The 16794-nt window shown below is 41.0% G+C and overlaps 1 protein-coding gene across 1 annotated transcript in view; it reads left to right on the top strand.

Moving 5' to 3' along the window:
• LOC135491376 (uncharacterized) overlaps positions 1–5418 on the top strand; it is a 69904-nt gene extending 64486 nt beyond the window's left edge. The window contains exon 64 of the mRNA XM_064777200.1: positions 935–5418. Within this exon, the coding sequence (XP_064633270.1) occupies positions 935–1011 (77 nt within the window). The 3' untranslated portion in view covers positions 1012–5418. The remainder of the gene's footprint in view (positions 1–934) is intronic.
• The last annotated feature ends 11376 nt before the right edge of the window (positions 5419–16794 follow it).

Below are 16794 nucleotides of genomic sequence, written 5' to 3'. Positions count from 1 at the left end.
TAATGACACAAGTGAACCAAGCTCTTGCCTACTCAGTGTAAAACTTGATTCGGTGATACAAAGTTGAACAGAGGCTGTCTTGTATTGTTTGAAACATTCACAGGTCTTTTGGTCATGCAGTTGGGTTATTTTCAGAAAATGTCCAGTAAAGCATAAAGCATGGAATGAATGGGAGATTTCAGAGACTTCCACTTGGTACAAATGCTTCTTATCAATCGAGAGTATAACTGAGTAGACAGAGTTTATTGATTTGAACCTAGCACCGTGTCCGCATGTTACTATCTAGCACCATCCACATGTTGCTATGACATGCGTAACAGTGATGTCACAACCTCTGTAAACATGCTTTGAGTAAACACGCACACCCGGTTACCTATAGGCCTCTTCCTGTTCAGTCTCTCCTCTTGGTGCTTAAGTACGGTTATGGCAAGTCCTCATTCCTGTCTAGATGTAGAAGAGATTAATGCCAAAGGTACACGTGGTGTTCTGCCTAACATCTGGTGATCTAATGCTGACTATGGCAAGACGGTCTACTGAACAACTTGGACTGTCTATTCCTTTTCTTGGAAAGCTCAGCGGAATGAAATAGTCTGGGTATTGCTTGTTGAGGTGCTCTGTCACAATTTCCTCAAACTCGAAGGCTCTTTTCATCAACTTTTACAAACTATCTCTGAAGTGGTGGTGGACGGTATAGACCCATACAGTCTTTTCCTGTCCTTTGCAATTCACGTCGAAGCAATGATGCTGGCTACACAGTTTTACACGGACACATATTCATCAAACTGCATTGACTTTAAAGGTCATAAAAACACGCCAACTGCAAAACATCTCCTAGGTGGTGGGAAACATTGACCCTACACTGCACTAGTAGCTAACTTACGTAGAAATAGTGAAATAACTTTCTTTTCTTAAAAGAAAGTCTCTTTTTCTTCAGACTTGGGAGGCCATGATCCGATTTTCTGTACCGCAAGTCAACTGTACGCAAGGAAGCTAAGAACTATGCATAATTAGATGCAGGTTTGATCGTCTGCTTATGAGAAAATGTTCGTCCAAATTGACTTCAAAATGGACATACAGACAATGGACATCGATATTACACGACGGATTCTACCGAGTTTCTAAGGTTGATCTTTGTGTAATGTTTTTTTTGTAGTCGTCCAAATCTTGTGATGTCCGTATTGGTATCAGTCATGTGGTTCTACGTCCGTGTAAATTCATCTCGTTGGGTAACCATCTCTGAATAAACATTCGTAAAGACTCCAACTTATCTCACACCGAGCCATCGCAAAGTCTGTCTTGCAATGGGCTTTGCATCGAGGGCTTCTTGTGATGTCTGTGTTGTTTTTAGTGATGTGGTTTACGGGATCAGGAGGACCTTGGTTAATGGGTAAGAAGAAATCAATTCAATTCATAATTTGCTTGGATTTATTTTTCGGTTGTGCCGGTCGGGCAGCACTAGAGGTTGTGACACCATTGAATGCTGCTGCCTACACTAAATCTCTGCTACATGCAACTCGGAAAGTTTTAAATCTTTCTAGGATGAATTCATACCTCACATTATCTTGAACATGTTAAGTTTATTTGCTGTTGCCAAAATCTGCTGTACAATTTAAACTTGTTTTCAAATTCACCTAGTTACACCATTATCACGGGTCTAAATACTGCTGTTTTATTTTTTGAAAATCTACTTTTATATTTATATTATTTCTCAGATACTTATTTTTATTCAAATCATATTCCTTTTGTTAAGTTAAACAGTCGCTATCATCGAAGTTCAGGATGATATCGAAGCCGATTTTAACTGTGCTCTTGCGATTGCAATCGATATTTTCAAATGAGTTCAAAATGTACTCATTGGCAGACTATTAAAGAGCTCTCTCAGAATGTTGATAAATCATCATTTAATTGAAAATTGAAAAGATGACATCACCTCCAGAGTTTTGTTTTGTACCGTTTTGAAAATGTCGATGATTATGGATGACCTTTACAAATTGCCAAAAGTAAGAGAGTGGATCCTTCGATCTTGATGCAAAATTGGTCCAGTTTTCTGGTTGTTTGTTTTTGTGTAAACTATAATTGATTGTCAAAGTGATAGTTTTTGGTGTCTTATTTCAGGGCTTTCGGTTAACAGTGCATTAAGTTGGCCACACCCAATTAACGGTCAAAATGAAAAGAAAAAATCATCTTTTGTAATGCCCCAAGTATGATTTGGACAAAAGTTTTCAAGTAGACTGTACAGGGTGTGCCCAAATTCATGTAATTGAAAGCCCTGGTGTTGTTGATTCGAGTAGCATTTCTCTGTATAATAGGTTGGGCTTTCGATCTCAGGGCAACGAATTTCAAAATTGTTTCAGTTATGAAATATTTAACATGATTTGTTAATCATTAGTTATGGATATGTGAAATGATCAAACCCAGTACACCAAAATTTCAATTTGAAAATTTCCAGTTATAAACAAAAGTGGTCCTAAAACTGGTTTATTATCACACTTTAGAATAAACATAGTGTTTGTGACCTCTGGGTTTTTTTGGGACACGTTGTATTGTTAGGAGTTGTATCTCATTCTATAGATTTACCATTATATATATATGTATAAATTATTTATAAATATATGATATCGTAGAAAGTTTATTTTCCTAAATGTCTTCTTTAGTACTGTATATATATAGCGATTATTTCTGTGATACTAACATTTTGAATATGATTTATTGCATCTGGTTTAGTAATAATAACCATGATTAGTTTATTTTATAACCCTGAATCGAGTTTTGTGCCACCTCCTCTTATGTACTGAGTGGAGAAATAGTGATGTCCAAACCTTGGTTAAGATATATCTATATCATAATACTATAAGGCGGCTCGATAAAGTGCCATTTGGGGGTAGTGTTTCGTCTCGAAATTTTGCACGTTTGCAGATGATATGTTATCCTGATGCAACGTTATGTTTATTTTCGGAAATTTACTTCAGCGGAGCAGTAATGAGGTATTTTTAATCGGACACTGTCAATTCTCCTTACCACTCACAGAAGCCAAGTCATAGGTGTTTAGTTATGCAGGGGCTTAATCAATTACCTGCACTCCCTGTGGGGTGGCTAACATTACCTGTTGGACAGCTGGCTGTAGGGGGATGATTGGAAGAGCCTGTACATGTTGACCTGATCCACGATTGCAGGTCACCTGATGTTCGAGATTTCGCGGGGAAAGAAATTGTAAACAAACGTATGTGTGCAGTTCAAATGTAAACAAAAATGTATTTTTGGTACTTTCGGTTGCTGGACTTGGGTTTTCCCGCAGTAAGGAGCTTGAGTCAAATTGGTGATCTATTGTTTATGGGTGCTGTGTTAGCCAGAGCTAGCCCTTGATTATGAAGGGATTTTCAAATGAAGGTTACCATGGTCTGTTTATGTGCTCACCACAGCTTTCAATACTTGATCTGAAGAGGCGCGCTGAACCTGAAATGGCCTTATCAAGGAGCTGCTCACGGTGCTGAACGTCTAGCTTGCCTGTCGAGTAAGTGCCTTGCCCGAGATCATGCTACATGTAGGAGGAGCACGCAGTTTTAAAGTTATAGTAGTCAGGTAGTGATAGTGCAATTGGTTCGAGCAATTTGGAGGCCGACATGTGAAGGCCTATCTGGGTACTCCTTCTTCTCCGTATAAAAAGGCGCATATTGCTGACTAAGGAACGAGGCATTGCCTCATCATCTATCGGACCAACTGATATACTTTTATACTGTTATATGCACGCATACAGCACGCCACAGCTAGGTCCGAGTCTGTGGACAAATGGTTGGTTTAATTTGTCTCTTCGGTATGGCTCCTTTGATATTGCATTAGATTTTCATTGCAATTCAATCTATTCAAGGTATAGCCCATTTGAGCCCCCATTTGAACCTGCCTGCGCCACGGGTACAATGCTAGTACTGAATAAACATCGATAGAGTTCTCTGAGCAGGTACATCTCTGAAGTGATAAGGACACTTGATTGGCCCCTTATAGATGTACAGTATTTAGATTGACTTTTCTTCTGTAATGTTAAATTGTTAAATTTTTGCAAGTCCGTCCATTTATTCCAGACTAGATGTGTACTAGTGGAGTTTGGGATTTAGTAGTTATTAATAAAAGGTGGAAGGTTTGTTTGGAAAATTCCAAGAGATCTGATCATACATAAACCTGTTGATGTATTCATAGTGTAACTTTATGCCGTCCTTGTACCACGGTCTTCAATCGAAGATGAATTTATTTCATTGGTACATGATTTTGCTCCTACATAACTAATAGCGTTGACTATACTTTTGCAGTTGTTCAGGCAGACAGCAGGGGTAACAGCGTATTATGTAATCACCAATCACCCCCAACCTAGAATGCGACGAGCTAAATTAGTCATAAGCAGCAGCATAGTGTGCAAAAAATGTTATCCTGCAGTTTACTGTATAAATCGTAGCCAGGCCTTTACAGCACTCTGTTGATCTGCACCTCAATATCTGTGTCACAATCAGATCTAATATATCAACAATATGTCATTTTTATGCTGTGGCTACCTTAAGTTTACCCGTATATGCTTTCAAGAACTTTTCGATCTGCTTCTATAAACCGTTCAAAGCATAGTTATCTATAGCTGACATGATTATCTATTTATACAGTAGAACCTCTCTATTAAGGACACCCTCTGGACTGACTAGTGCTGTCCTTGATAGATGGGTGTCCTGATTAGAGAGGTCAAATTGAATGGAAACAACCAATTTGGGACCAAAACTAGTGTCCTTAATAGAAAGGTTGTCCTTAGTAGAGAGGTGTCCGCTAAGGGAGGTTCTACTGTATTTCTATAAAGCTACTCTATTTCCTATTGATGTGGTCTGCATGTAGCCATTGCATCTACAATCATTCTATTGGATATAACAGCATTCACCAGTTCAGATGTGCCAATCAGTTCAAATTGAACGGATTATTTTGACCAAGTTGGCTGATAGAAGTGGTTGATTCTGTATTGGGGCTGGTTTGTGTGTTTCGGGCAAACTTTATATGTGACCTGTCACAGCAAAATGAGTCGCACGTCACACAGAAGAGGAGCCGAAATGACACCAGGAGATAACGGAAGAAATTGATGTCCTCTGATTTCACAAAAGGCAGACAACAGAGAAATGAACAACCAGTCCATCTCAACCTGCCAAGCTCAGAGCGACATGCTCTGCTTTTGCCGTGATGGGTCAAATTTTAACTCCACGTTTATTATAGCTACACCTGCACAATGTATAGATTGTAATTATCAGAACCACTTTTTCACTGTTATCGCCAAAATAATAGTTAGTGAGCCATGAATATGACATCACATTTTAAAATTGTACAAATGATTCATGTAAGAACTTTTTGTAGGATACCTGTATACTTTTAGCAAATAAAACGCCAAAACTGGATTCAGATTACTTTGTCGTCCTTCATTTGAGCCATTTGCATTCAAAGGCCAGGATTTTACATGAAATTACACAAATTTCACTTATCTTTCACCAATAGTCATTCAATTTTCTATTGAAAATGATAAAGGCAACTTGGGCCTACTGGTCATTATATCACAACAAGGAAAGGGCCTTAAATTGACTGGTCTGTGGAATATGTCTATTTCGAAATAGTTTGGGGACCCCTATAATGACCAGGGTAACTGAACGGTTTGTCAGATCTTATCAAGTCAAGAAAATCTGCACACTACTGGCACAGCATAGCTCAAGTTGGCCTCAGACCAGAGAGTCATGTGAAGCATACTGAGCAAGTTTAACCAATGACCTCGAGCACGTCCTTTGAGCCAACTGGGATGTGGCGAAAAACCGTCCATTCGGTCGACTTATACATGTATTGCCCGAGCAGACCAACTTTGGACCAGTCGTATGCTGTGCTGGTAGGACAAACGAAACCAACATGGATTTGCCAAGCAGAAGTCTCTCAAAGCAAACAGAAATGCACAACTAATGACTAAGGACAATCGGTTGGGGTAAGTGGTCTTAATGTCCCTTGGCTTTATGTCTTGCTTTAATAGGGAGCATCCATAGGCCTTTTCGAAGACGAATCAGAACCCCAACAAATGTGACTTGCTCTACCAAAACTAGGCGCTTGTCGCATCTGAACTTGACAGGTTGATACGGACTTGTTGTTCATTTCCCTATTGTAGACCTTTTGTGAAATGTGACCAAATCAGTTTGTAATAGATTTCACAAAAGGTCTACAATAGGGAAATGAACAACAAGTCCGTATCAACCTGTCAAGTTCAGATGCGACAAGCGCCTAGTTTTGGTAGAGCGGGTCACAAATCAAGTGTGCACACTCATAACATGTCGGAAGGCATGAGCTGACTTCAGACGGTGCCATAAGCCACTGTCACCCTTGGTCCATGGTGAAACACATGACTGGTCAGTGCCCAAATAAACTTCTTCGAAAAGGTTGATGGAGTATGTATGTATACGCCAAAACTCAGGTCCCCGTACCCAGCCTGTACGCATTGGCAATGCCCCCTTTCTATACATATCAGCCGATTAATGCCCCACAGCTGAAATTGACATTTGTATTGTAGTTTGACAGGCTGGTGTCTGCTACTAAAGATCCTTGCACTTGATTGGGAACAACGTTTACATGACGTAGTGTTGGCCGTCGTCACGTCACCATGCATTTTTACATTACTGTAACGTGACGAGACGCGCCGTCTTCGTAAACGTTGTTCCCAATAAAGTGCATGGATCTATAGTAATGTCCGGATGTAAACTATTGGTGCTTTGCACATGCAGACAATCTTTGATTATCAAATTTACTATTCGTGGCACTCTGGGCAAATTTTTTGTGTGAGAAATGGAACTACAGGGACAACCATGGAGGTACGCTAATGGGCTGATTACCCTCGCCATTACCCCACTCCCCCTTGATGTGCAACGCATGATTGATCAGAGCCAATAAATTTGTACCTATCTATTTCAACCCTATGATGGGTCAGGCAAAGAAAGGGCCATCGTCTCTCTCTTTATAGGCCCTGATAATTCAGGATGGTGCCTCACAAAATTTCAAATACTTCTGATGATACTCCTACAATGTAGAACAAAAACTCAAAGATCAAATTTCCTTCTTATAGTATATTTACATTAATGGTTACATTTATTACCTACATAGAAAACACAAATTTCTACAGTATACAGTATATTTAAATAATGATATTTAAACAAGATAACACTCTTTTTCATGATCAAGTTGGTACAGAAAAGTTACCAGTTTTGGAAACCACAAAAACCGTTCCTTAAAAGCTAAGTATAAAGGACTGGAGCCCATCTGCTCTGACAAAACAATGGTCCTCATGACCTGATCCAACGAAAAGCCTGCCTGGACAATCCCCTGTCCAAACATTTTTTGTCCTCTTCCCTATGAATATTAGTTCAAACAGCTGTAAAATGATCAGATTTCAGTAAACCCCCTTTATTTTGGTGAGAGGTGGTACAACTGTGAACTGTTTTGCCAATCTAAGGACACTGGAACTCTTTCTATCACCAAAAATCAGACATGATATTGTTTGGAGGCCATGAAGACCAAAGGTAACAATGTCCTCCGAGAAATACTATTACTTTATACCATTTTGTGGATTTTGGATGAGCTCCAGTGTATCTTAGATTGGCGAAATGGAGTCACTATACATGCAGTTTCACCTATCGTTTAATTGTCGGAAAACGCACCCAGTCGACGAAATAAATGGATGCAGAATCTGAAAATGATGTTTTCAAAATGATGGGGATTGAGATTAGTCAAGTGTCACTAGACTGCCAATTACAGGAGATTCCTCCATGAACACATGACGAGTCACAAACACTTTCTTAGAAAGGATTCTGCAACAGTCTTGACAGTATTTTCTCTGTCTTTCTAAGGCAGTCTCTTCCTGACATGGCTGATCTTTGGTGCTGGCCTTTGTGTCTGCATAGCACCTTTGAAAGTTGTTCGCCCCTGGCTGGTTTACATTTCGCTACATTGTCTAAGATAGGGTCTCTCCTTTTGTTACCTGAAATGGAAATTATCCCTTTTAATTCATAATAACAATTGCATAGCAATATATTTCTAGGGCTGGGGTACAAGTGCATTGTTGGCCTCCGGCTAAGCCCTGGTCCACAATGTCAAGAAAGATCATCGCCTGTTTTCAGTAAGATTTCGACCACTTCATAGTGTAGCTTTAATGTATATACTGACAGTGACACTCATCATTGATATCATGCTTTGACAATAATTGCTTCAATTTTGTCCCGCTGTGGTATCAGTCACATCAGTCTTTCCTCAACTCTACAGACTACGGGACAGACTATCACAAGTTCTCTAATCAGATACAGGACTTCATTATACAATACTTACCCTGGCTTCAATATATTCTATCCTTCGTTCTAATGCCGTCAATTTCTCATTTAGAATGGCTAATCTTGATCGACAAGACATGTCTGAAATAAAGAATAACTAAGGTCAGGCCCGATAGAAGATTCTGAGAAATTGGGAGTATAGCACCTACCTACCCTCTGGATAAGAGTGATTTAGGGCTCGTTCTCCTCAGCCAAAAGTGAAATCTAGAACAGCTGATATTTCCGAAGGCCAAGCAGCTGGCATTTTTGAAACATTTACGTCATAGGCCCATCAATTTCAGACACCACCAGCAAAGCTACAGTACACTACACTAGACTAGCACCACTACAATAACCCTAACCAAAACCCCTCCAGTCCTTGAAGTAATTGTCAGGGATTCTCCGATCAAGCCCATAGTGATCTTACTGGATAAAATACCAAACGACAACTAGGAATGGGTGTCCGAGTATAGACACCAAATGACATGGTACGGCAATGGAATCCACGTACAATCTAGACAATGCGGAAGTAAAATGTTATCAACACCACAAATTCAACATCAAAATACAACAGAGGGAATTCGTCGATCAACGTAAAACATACCAAATGAATTGAGAAAGTCTACTATTTTCTTTATACTGCATGTAATGACTTCTATTTGTTCTCGATTATCCCAATCTTGACGAATTTGTCGCTGGATATGCGAACTGGGTGTTTGGCCTTTAGTAGCAGACATCTTGGAAATGCAATCTCCCGGGCGCCGGGCGAAATGTCCAATTTACATGCACCCGCTGGAATCACATAGTCCCTCTGCCACAGTTTGATCGTCCACACACTGATCTAGTGTTTATAGTGCGCTGCTTGTAACATGGATTGAAAAGCCTTCTTGTTATGTTTCGATAAAAAAACATTTTAAGGATATCGTGACAGTTTTTTTCATAATATAACACTGTGAAGTGCATGTGTGTCAAACATATACGTAATAAAGATATAGATTTTAACAATGAATGGCGCAGTCACGGACGCCCAGTGTTGCCGTGATCAGGTGACAGCACATTGAGAGGTGACTGGCGAGCCAACTGTGGCAGAGACAGTAGGTCGAGTGAGACAGGCCTGGTAGAAATCATCACCATTGACGACGCTTGGAGAATGCTTGAAAATGCTCATTCTCCAAGCGTCGGCAATGGTGATCATCGTCGCCAAGCCTGTCTCACTCGACTTACTGTCTCTGCCACAGTTTGCTCCCCAGTCACCTCTCACCAATGGGAACAATCGCCGGCCAACAATGGTCATAATGGGACGTATCTAAGGTTGGATACGCATGCGCGCATATCAAAATGTACCACTGGAAGTTATGTTTATAGACATATAATTTCCAATGGTATTCACTCCGTCCGCAATGACTGTTTCTCAATCTCTGAAATCGCCCCCCCCCCCCCCCAATCTATGATCAAAGTGGCAACCACACAAAAAGTTATCAAATTCAAATTCAAATTATTTATTTGCACAACTATCACAAGTACAGTATGGCATATACATGCATGAATATTACACAATAAAAGACATTATCAATGAATTCAACATCATGGTGATCTGAAGCTTGTGTGAAATAAAAATGTCGCTCTATTTCACATAAGGTTCATATTGCCATTGTCTAGCTATTAGAGGCGAAGAAAACTCTGTCTATAAAAAAACCTCTGTGGTTCAACGGTTATAATGCTGGACCTTTTTTCTGGTGGTGACGGGTTCGAATCCATGCGTATCCACAATTTTTTTTGTTATTTATTCATACTTGTACATATAGTATTATTAGCATTATTATTAGCATTATCAATATCATTATCAGGAAGAATATCCATGAAATTTACAAACTGACGTCCACACTGATTTCAGACTGCAATGAAGATTATCCGATGAAGGCAACTTTGGTCTATTTCCATGCCAGCCTAAATTCGCTAATCTACAGGGAGTATTCAAGTAATTCAAGCGTTTCATCTTGCCTGCTTATTACATGGTCAGTAATTGACACATACGTAACCAAGTGGTCACATGGTTACTACAGAGAAATCAGTCAAGCTTCGTTTTATAGCGTTGTCATGGAAACACACTGGTGTGGTATTTCGTTGACAACACTGGTTTTCGTAGCTTATAGACGCGATTTGTACACAGTCTGCCGTGGTGTTTATACGCAGGAGCGCAAAATCGGATTTTTGAATTCTCGACTGGAGAACTTTTCGAAGGACCACGCCCATCAGCTTGATTAATTTCACCGGTAAAAGGAAACGGCGTTAAAGGTGAGTGCTTTGGTTTTAGTGGTATAGCAGCGATGACTGTCTGGTGTCCCCAAACAGAACAATGGTGCGCATACAAGATCCAAGTATTATAGATTGGATTCAGACCCAGAGATAGGAAGATGGAGATCTATCTAGTATATTGAATAGTTTATCCTCTCTGCGGTTTGTGACCAGAAACGATTCAATACATCTGAACCGGATATACGTGGACGTAGTATACGCACTTTTGTTCAGATTTTGGACATTATATAGTATGGTGAGGGAACAAGACCTGGATACTGCTTCCGAAACTGTCTTGCGGTGCTACTGCGTATTTCCTCGTGGCCATGATAAGAGAATTGGCAAAGTCGCGCTTCTCTCTCCTCAAATTAACCCTTCCTTTAAGTACCCGGTTAAGTATACGCCTGGTTTTTAAGATTCCATCAGAACCAATCATATCCGTCAAAATACAAGAGGACCGGACTTATTCCAGGGCGGACATTTTCTACATCTACACCGAAGTAATGGTAGATAGTTCCGTTGATGATGAGCTGACCGAATTCGATATCCTCACGGCCCATGGACCCGTCGCATCCAGAATTGATTCTCTGACGATGGCCAATGGGCAATGACATTGGTGTACTAATGCGCAAAACGATCATAATGGGTCTAATGATCACCATTGTTCTCCCTCAATGTTGCCTTCATCTTCAACAATGGTCATTTGCAACTTGTTAATGTCGTCATATGATCTACATGTATATCTACGGGACAACAGCAACGTTCCCCGAACGGCAAGTTGTCGCGAAACGACCTCTGGACGCCGGCCGATTCGACTACAGCTTTGTCTGACATCCTGACGGTACTCTGCATGGCTTACCCAAATCATTTCAGTCTCAAAATACAAGGCTTTCCCCCAGAAACACGCACATCAGCACAGTCCTCGTTAATTTCAAAGATGAATCAGTGCAGTGAGTTTTGAGGGGGTTGTCGCCCAATTTATTGATTTAGCCTGCCCAGTGTTTTTTTGTGAAAGCTTTGGCTGAATTCACCAGACTAAATGTTCTTTGTATTTTCGAGTGAATTCGCTCTAACAATGCTTTTGTGAAGCTTTGGCTGAAATCGCTCGACCAATGCTTTTGTGTAAACTTTAGCCGGATTCGCTTGACCAATGCTTTTGTCAAAGCTTTGTCTGAACCAGTATTCTTTTCCAGAAGTTCTAGAAGTTCAAAAAACCTTTATATATTTATAAAAGTGTACGGGGAAGGCTTTGGCGGAAACGACAAATTGCTCAATCAAGCGAAAAAGATCGCTCCGTCTGTTGCTGACTTTATCAAATATGTTGATCACTGGTCACCGAGTGTCAGGCTCACAATCATCAATAATCGCCCAACCGCACAATCGGATCAGTATTGATTTCTTGTTTGGTAGGACATCATCCACATCTTTGTGGGGCTCGAATGATGTGGAAGAAATGTTGATCGAATCGAAATGATACATTTCTCATGTGCAACGAATCTGCCAACGGGCGTTGTGTTGCTGGAACGACATGTTTTGTTGCTTGAGGTGAAACCTGTTTCGATTTTTTCTTCTTCGTCGCCACTGGCTTCGGAGTGTAGATCAACTTGTTGTTGGCTGCAAGTTACACATGCTCACCGACACCGACATAAAGCCTGATACGTAGCGTGTCACGGCACTGTGGAGCAAGGTCTTCAGCCACTGGAGTCAAGAAAACGGCGTGCAGTGACTGGTCCAGAAGCAATTTGGGCGTTAAACGTGTCAAACAGAACCATTCTATCTTCTTGCTTGACATGACCACGACACACATACGATGCATGCATATCCATGCACCGTTGCTTCAAATAGACGCAAATGCACACCAAAGCCCGCCAGGGTTTCATCTTTCAGAAGATCACGGCTCCTTGAAATGTCATCACCACAATAGGTGTAGTGCTCACAAAGTAAATTACTTCTGCCATACTCAAAGCAACCAGAGAAACACTAGCGTGATTCTGAAGAGTTCTTCCTTTGCGGGGAAGAAAGCCGAGAATATGTCTTCTGTGCGTGGGCAAAAATGTCAGTCAGAGACGTCGGATCAGTTCAAACTTATGTAATTTGAGATATAAAACCACATATATGTTCTTTGGTAAACATTACCTCCTCCCACGTCTCATCATATCGAGAATTGATAAAGACTATAGTCTCATCATATCGAGAATTGATAAAGACTATAGTCTCATCATATCGAGAATTGATAAAGACTATAGTCTCATCATATCGAGAATTGATAAAGACTATAGTCTCATCATATCGAGAATTGATAAAGACTATAGTCTCATCATATCGAGAATTGATAAAGACTATAGTCTCATCATATCGAGAATTGATAAAGACTATAGTCTCATCATATCGAGAATTGATAAAGACTATAGTCTCATCATATCGAGAATTGATAAAGACTATAGTCTCATCATATCGAGAATTGATAAAGACTATAGTCTCATCATATCAAGAATTGATAAAGACTATAGTCTCATCATATCGAGAACTGATAAAGACTATAGTCTCTGTTTTATTCTTGATAAGTATCAAGAATAAGAAGGTGCGGAGGTGGAGCGCAGTGAGTACACCATAAACCGCTTATACCTCACTTTACCATTCGCGAAAATTTCTGGAAAAAAGCGTGCCACTTTAACGCTCGCGACTGACGTGATTTTGAGAAGGGACTATCTCTGGTCTTGCAGCGTTAGCCCATCATGATAGGTTCGATCCGTTACGCCCCAGGGACGAAGTATTGGTAGGGGAGCACCTTGTCTTGTTGAAACAGCCTCCTCATTGTTTATTCAAAATTTGCTCAGGAAATTTACGGATCAGTCATTCGGTTTGCGTGCTTATCCGTTCTAAACTGCCATTTATAGTTTCCAGCTGAACAAATCTTCTGCTGAGGTTTACTTCATCGATAATGTTGTTTCGACATGTTCCACAAATCAACTTGAACAAGAGATTATAATCTAAACTTATTTCCTGGTCTAACACCAGCTGTCTTGCCTCCTCAGATTTTCTTTTCTCGACAGAAGAGGAAATGGAGGAAGACATTCGATCTTTCCTCAAGCAGAACTCATAGGACTTCCTGTCAGGTTTTGACCAATAAAAAACCCGTATGTGATCATGGCCGTGCTGGCTGTGCCGAACAAGCATGACAGCCATCCTCTGATTGGTCAAGACCTGTCAGGAAGTCCGAAACTACAGCTTGAGAAAAGTTGCTAATTCCATGGTAGTATATTGGAGAATCAAAGCTTTGATTTGGGGAAAAAACTCGTGACCACTGCCACGAAGAGTGAAAACAGACCGTGCAGAATTCGGCATTTTTGATTGGGTGATCCACCGGAAATCCTTGAATGGTCATTGACCGAGTACGAAAGCGAGACAAGACTTACTCATGGTATAATAGTGATATCACCATGTCGCATGTCCCAAAGTGAATACTCTGTGCTAAAAGCACGAGAACGTATGATATTGATTTTCTCTTCAATTTCTAAGTATTAAATTGCTAATGCTTGTTCAGCGACATGAACTGTCTTTATTTTATTAATCCGTGTACCTTGTCGTCTGCAATCTATCATGTGACAAACGGAAAAGTAAACAATGTTGCTACACACCGTAATGGATTGAAATGTTAAGCTCGAAATGTTAAGCGTTGGTTTTGTGTAATCATTAAATACGAGGGTGACCTCTGAAACCCAGACGCCGATTCGAGCCTTCCTGTCGAAGGCCCATTTCAATCCTGGTTTATACTCATCCCAAGGAACAAAGCGAGAGATTGGGACCAGGTTCAGGGCTACGGACGAAAGTAGGACGAAATAACAATGGCCGTCACTTGTTTCAGCCAAAGGGTTCCAGAGGTATGCATCCGAAAGTGTACGCAACACACTCGCATTACCGGTACTTGGATACTTTAAAACTCTGTGTTTGAACCAAGCACCTGGTGAAGTAGAGTTTTCGCCAAATGATCCATATCTACCTGGCGGTTTACTTGTGACGACGACCACCATCCTAAAAGCATACGGACCCATTTCAGATTCTCTTCATGAGCATCCCCATCTTCATCCGCACTCTCCAGACCTTGAGACTTTGTCGCGCTAATTGATCCCGTGATCACGTGACCCTGGTTCATTGATCTTGTCAGTTAATCAATAAATCACACGTTCAAAGACTACCTGTTTACATTGCTAATGAGAGATAAGGGTTGGACAAATTGATGTCGTGCAGTACGAATACAAGCATTGATTGGCGAAATGATTTAAAGGAGACCAGTGTATCTGCTTGAATAGTGCGTCCGGTGGCCACTACGCGGTGCGACTACAGTACTTGATGTACCAGCTCAACGAGTCCTCATCTTGTTCGAAACTTATCCAAACTACTTCTGAGATACATTACGGAGGAGGGCGTTGCGATCTCAGAGCCTTGTGGGTCAAGATGTATAGCATAAATCAAACACACAATAGCAGTAAATGCCCCTGAAATAAATTCTTGCTTCTCATTTTTCAGATGGTGCTGGTTTGATGCCGGAAGCCGCTTTGAATCATGGACTCCTTAATCAAGTGATGTGGCCACCGTGGTATCCCATAGCCATGCCCCTCTATTCTTGGGTGAAGAACAGACTCGGAAGCGTCGATTCGTATACGGCGAGCAAGCCATCGATTCGAAACGACACGATGGCAGTTTCGGACTCGCTCCTGACCGAACTGGATCAACAGATGCGCGAAATTGAGTGTGCGCAACGTGAACGGGAAGCTGAGGAACAAAGGAAGAAAACAGGCGTTGACTACACGTGGCTGGTGACGAAAGTCAGGAAATCGTACCAAATGCCAAACATTGAGAGGTTAGAACTTGAGGAGCTATGTGCGAAGGTCCGCGCTCAGGAATGCGGGCGGGTCATCGAGACTTTTCGGTTTGCGGTTTTGCGAGAGCCGCCACTACCGGAAGTTCCCAGAATTCTCCGGTCAATCATTGTGCAGACGATAGAATCCAGACCAAAAGAAGAAACATTTTCTGATTGGATGTCGAAAAGTTTTGTGAACTTACGCGCGAAAAGTAACGCTAATAAAGTTAGTCCGCTCGATATTGAGGAGTTTGAGATGCAAGGGGCCCAACGCGCCAGACGGATGCCGTCCAGATCTGTCAGCATGCCAGTTTTCTCGGTACAAAATGAATTTAGCACAAGTTCATCGTGACAAGATGCAGAAACAGCACTCTAAAGAAAGGACTTTCCCACCAATCGTCCTTTGCATGAGCATTGGCATGTACTGTAAAGCAAAGCTCACCAAGAAGGCTGGAACATTGCGCTGATGACTTTTGGCGTTTTCGAGCTAGTTTTAACTTTCTGGCCAGTAAGAAATATACTTCATGTCACAGTCCGAAGTATCTACTGTGTGAAGAGTGGGAACACATGTGTTTGGGTTAACTCAAGCCCTGCTTTCCGTCGTCTGTGTCTGAATTTGCATGTCGTAGGCCTATTGAGTGCATTAATGGAGTTGTTTTAGGTGTACGGGTCCATCCGACTTAAGTATCATGTTTTCATGTTAGATTGTATGTGTTATGTCTTTGTTCCTGATATAAAATGTTCAATAACAAATCTTTAAAGGCGAACGAAAGGAGAGGTTTTTAATCATATCTCTTGGTGAGATATTCTGTTAAACAAAAAGGAGAAAAAATAAGTTGGCCGCAGGGACTTCGGCCAAGCCCACTGTCTGCGACGGTCATCTTTACCCCCAATAAATCAGTCTAATCCCACCTTAAACCTCATCCTCGAATTCCAGGATCAGTTGCTTGCGGAGGTAAGTACAAATTCAGAGATGATAAGTTGTCACATGCGCAGTTGGAAGGGGATTTCTCTACCAAGATTTTGATATGGATGGCCATACATATAGCATTCGCCATTTCAAGTTCATGGGCATGTGATTATTCAAGTATGGATAGCCAACCCATCAAAGATACCAGAAGTATATCTCCTAGGTTTGTTCCGTACTCCGGTCTCTCTCGACATTACATCACATCGCCAAAAGTCAATATTGTCTGACAAATCTCGGAGAAGTCCTCAGGGTTGACACTACTTGGCTCTTGTTGATCAATCTATACATGATGATATGATAATGATAAAGAGGAGAACGATGAG

The sequence above is a fragment of the Lineus longissimus genome, chromosome 7, assembly GCF_910592395.1.
Source record: "Lineus longissimus chromosome 7, tnLinLong1.2, whole genome shotgun sequence".
In the NCBI taxonomy this organism is placed as follows: Eukaryota; Metazoa; Nemertea; class Pilidiophora; order Heteronemertea; family Lineidae; genus Lineus; species Lineus longissimus.
The sequence above is the reverse complement of the archived record's forward strand: the minus strand, read 5'-3'. Positions and strand labels throughout refer to the sequence as shown.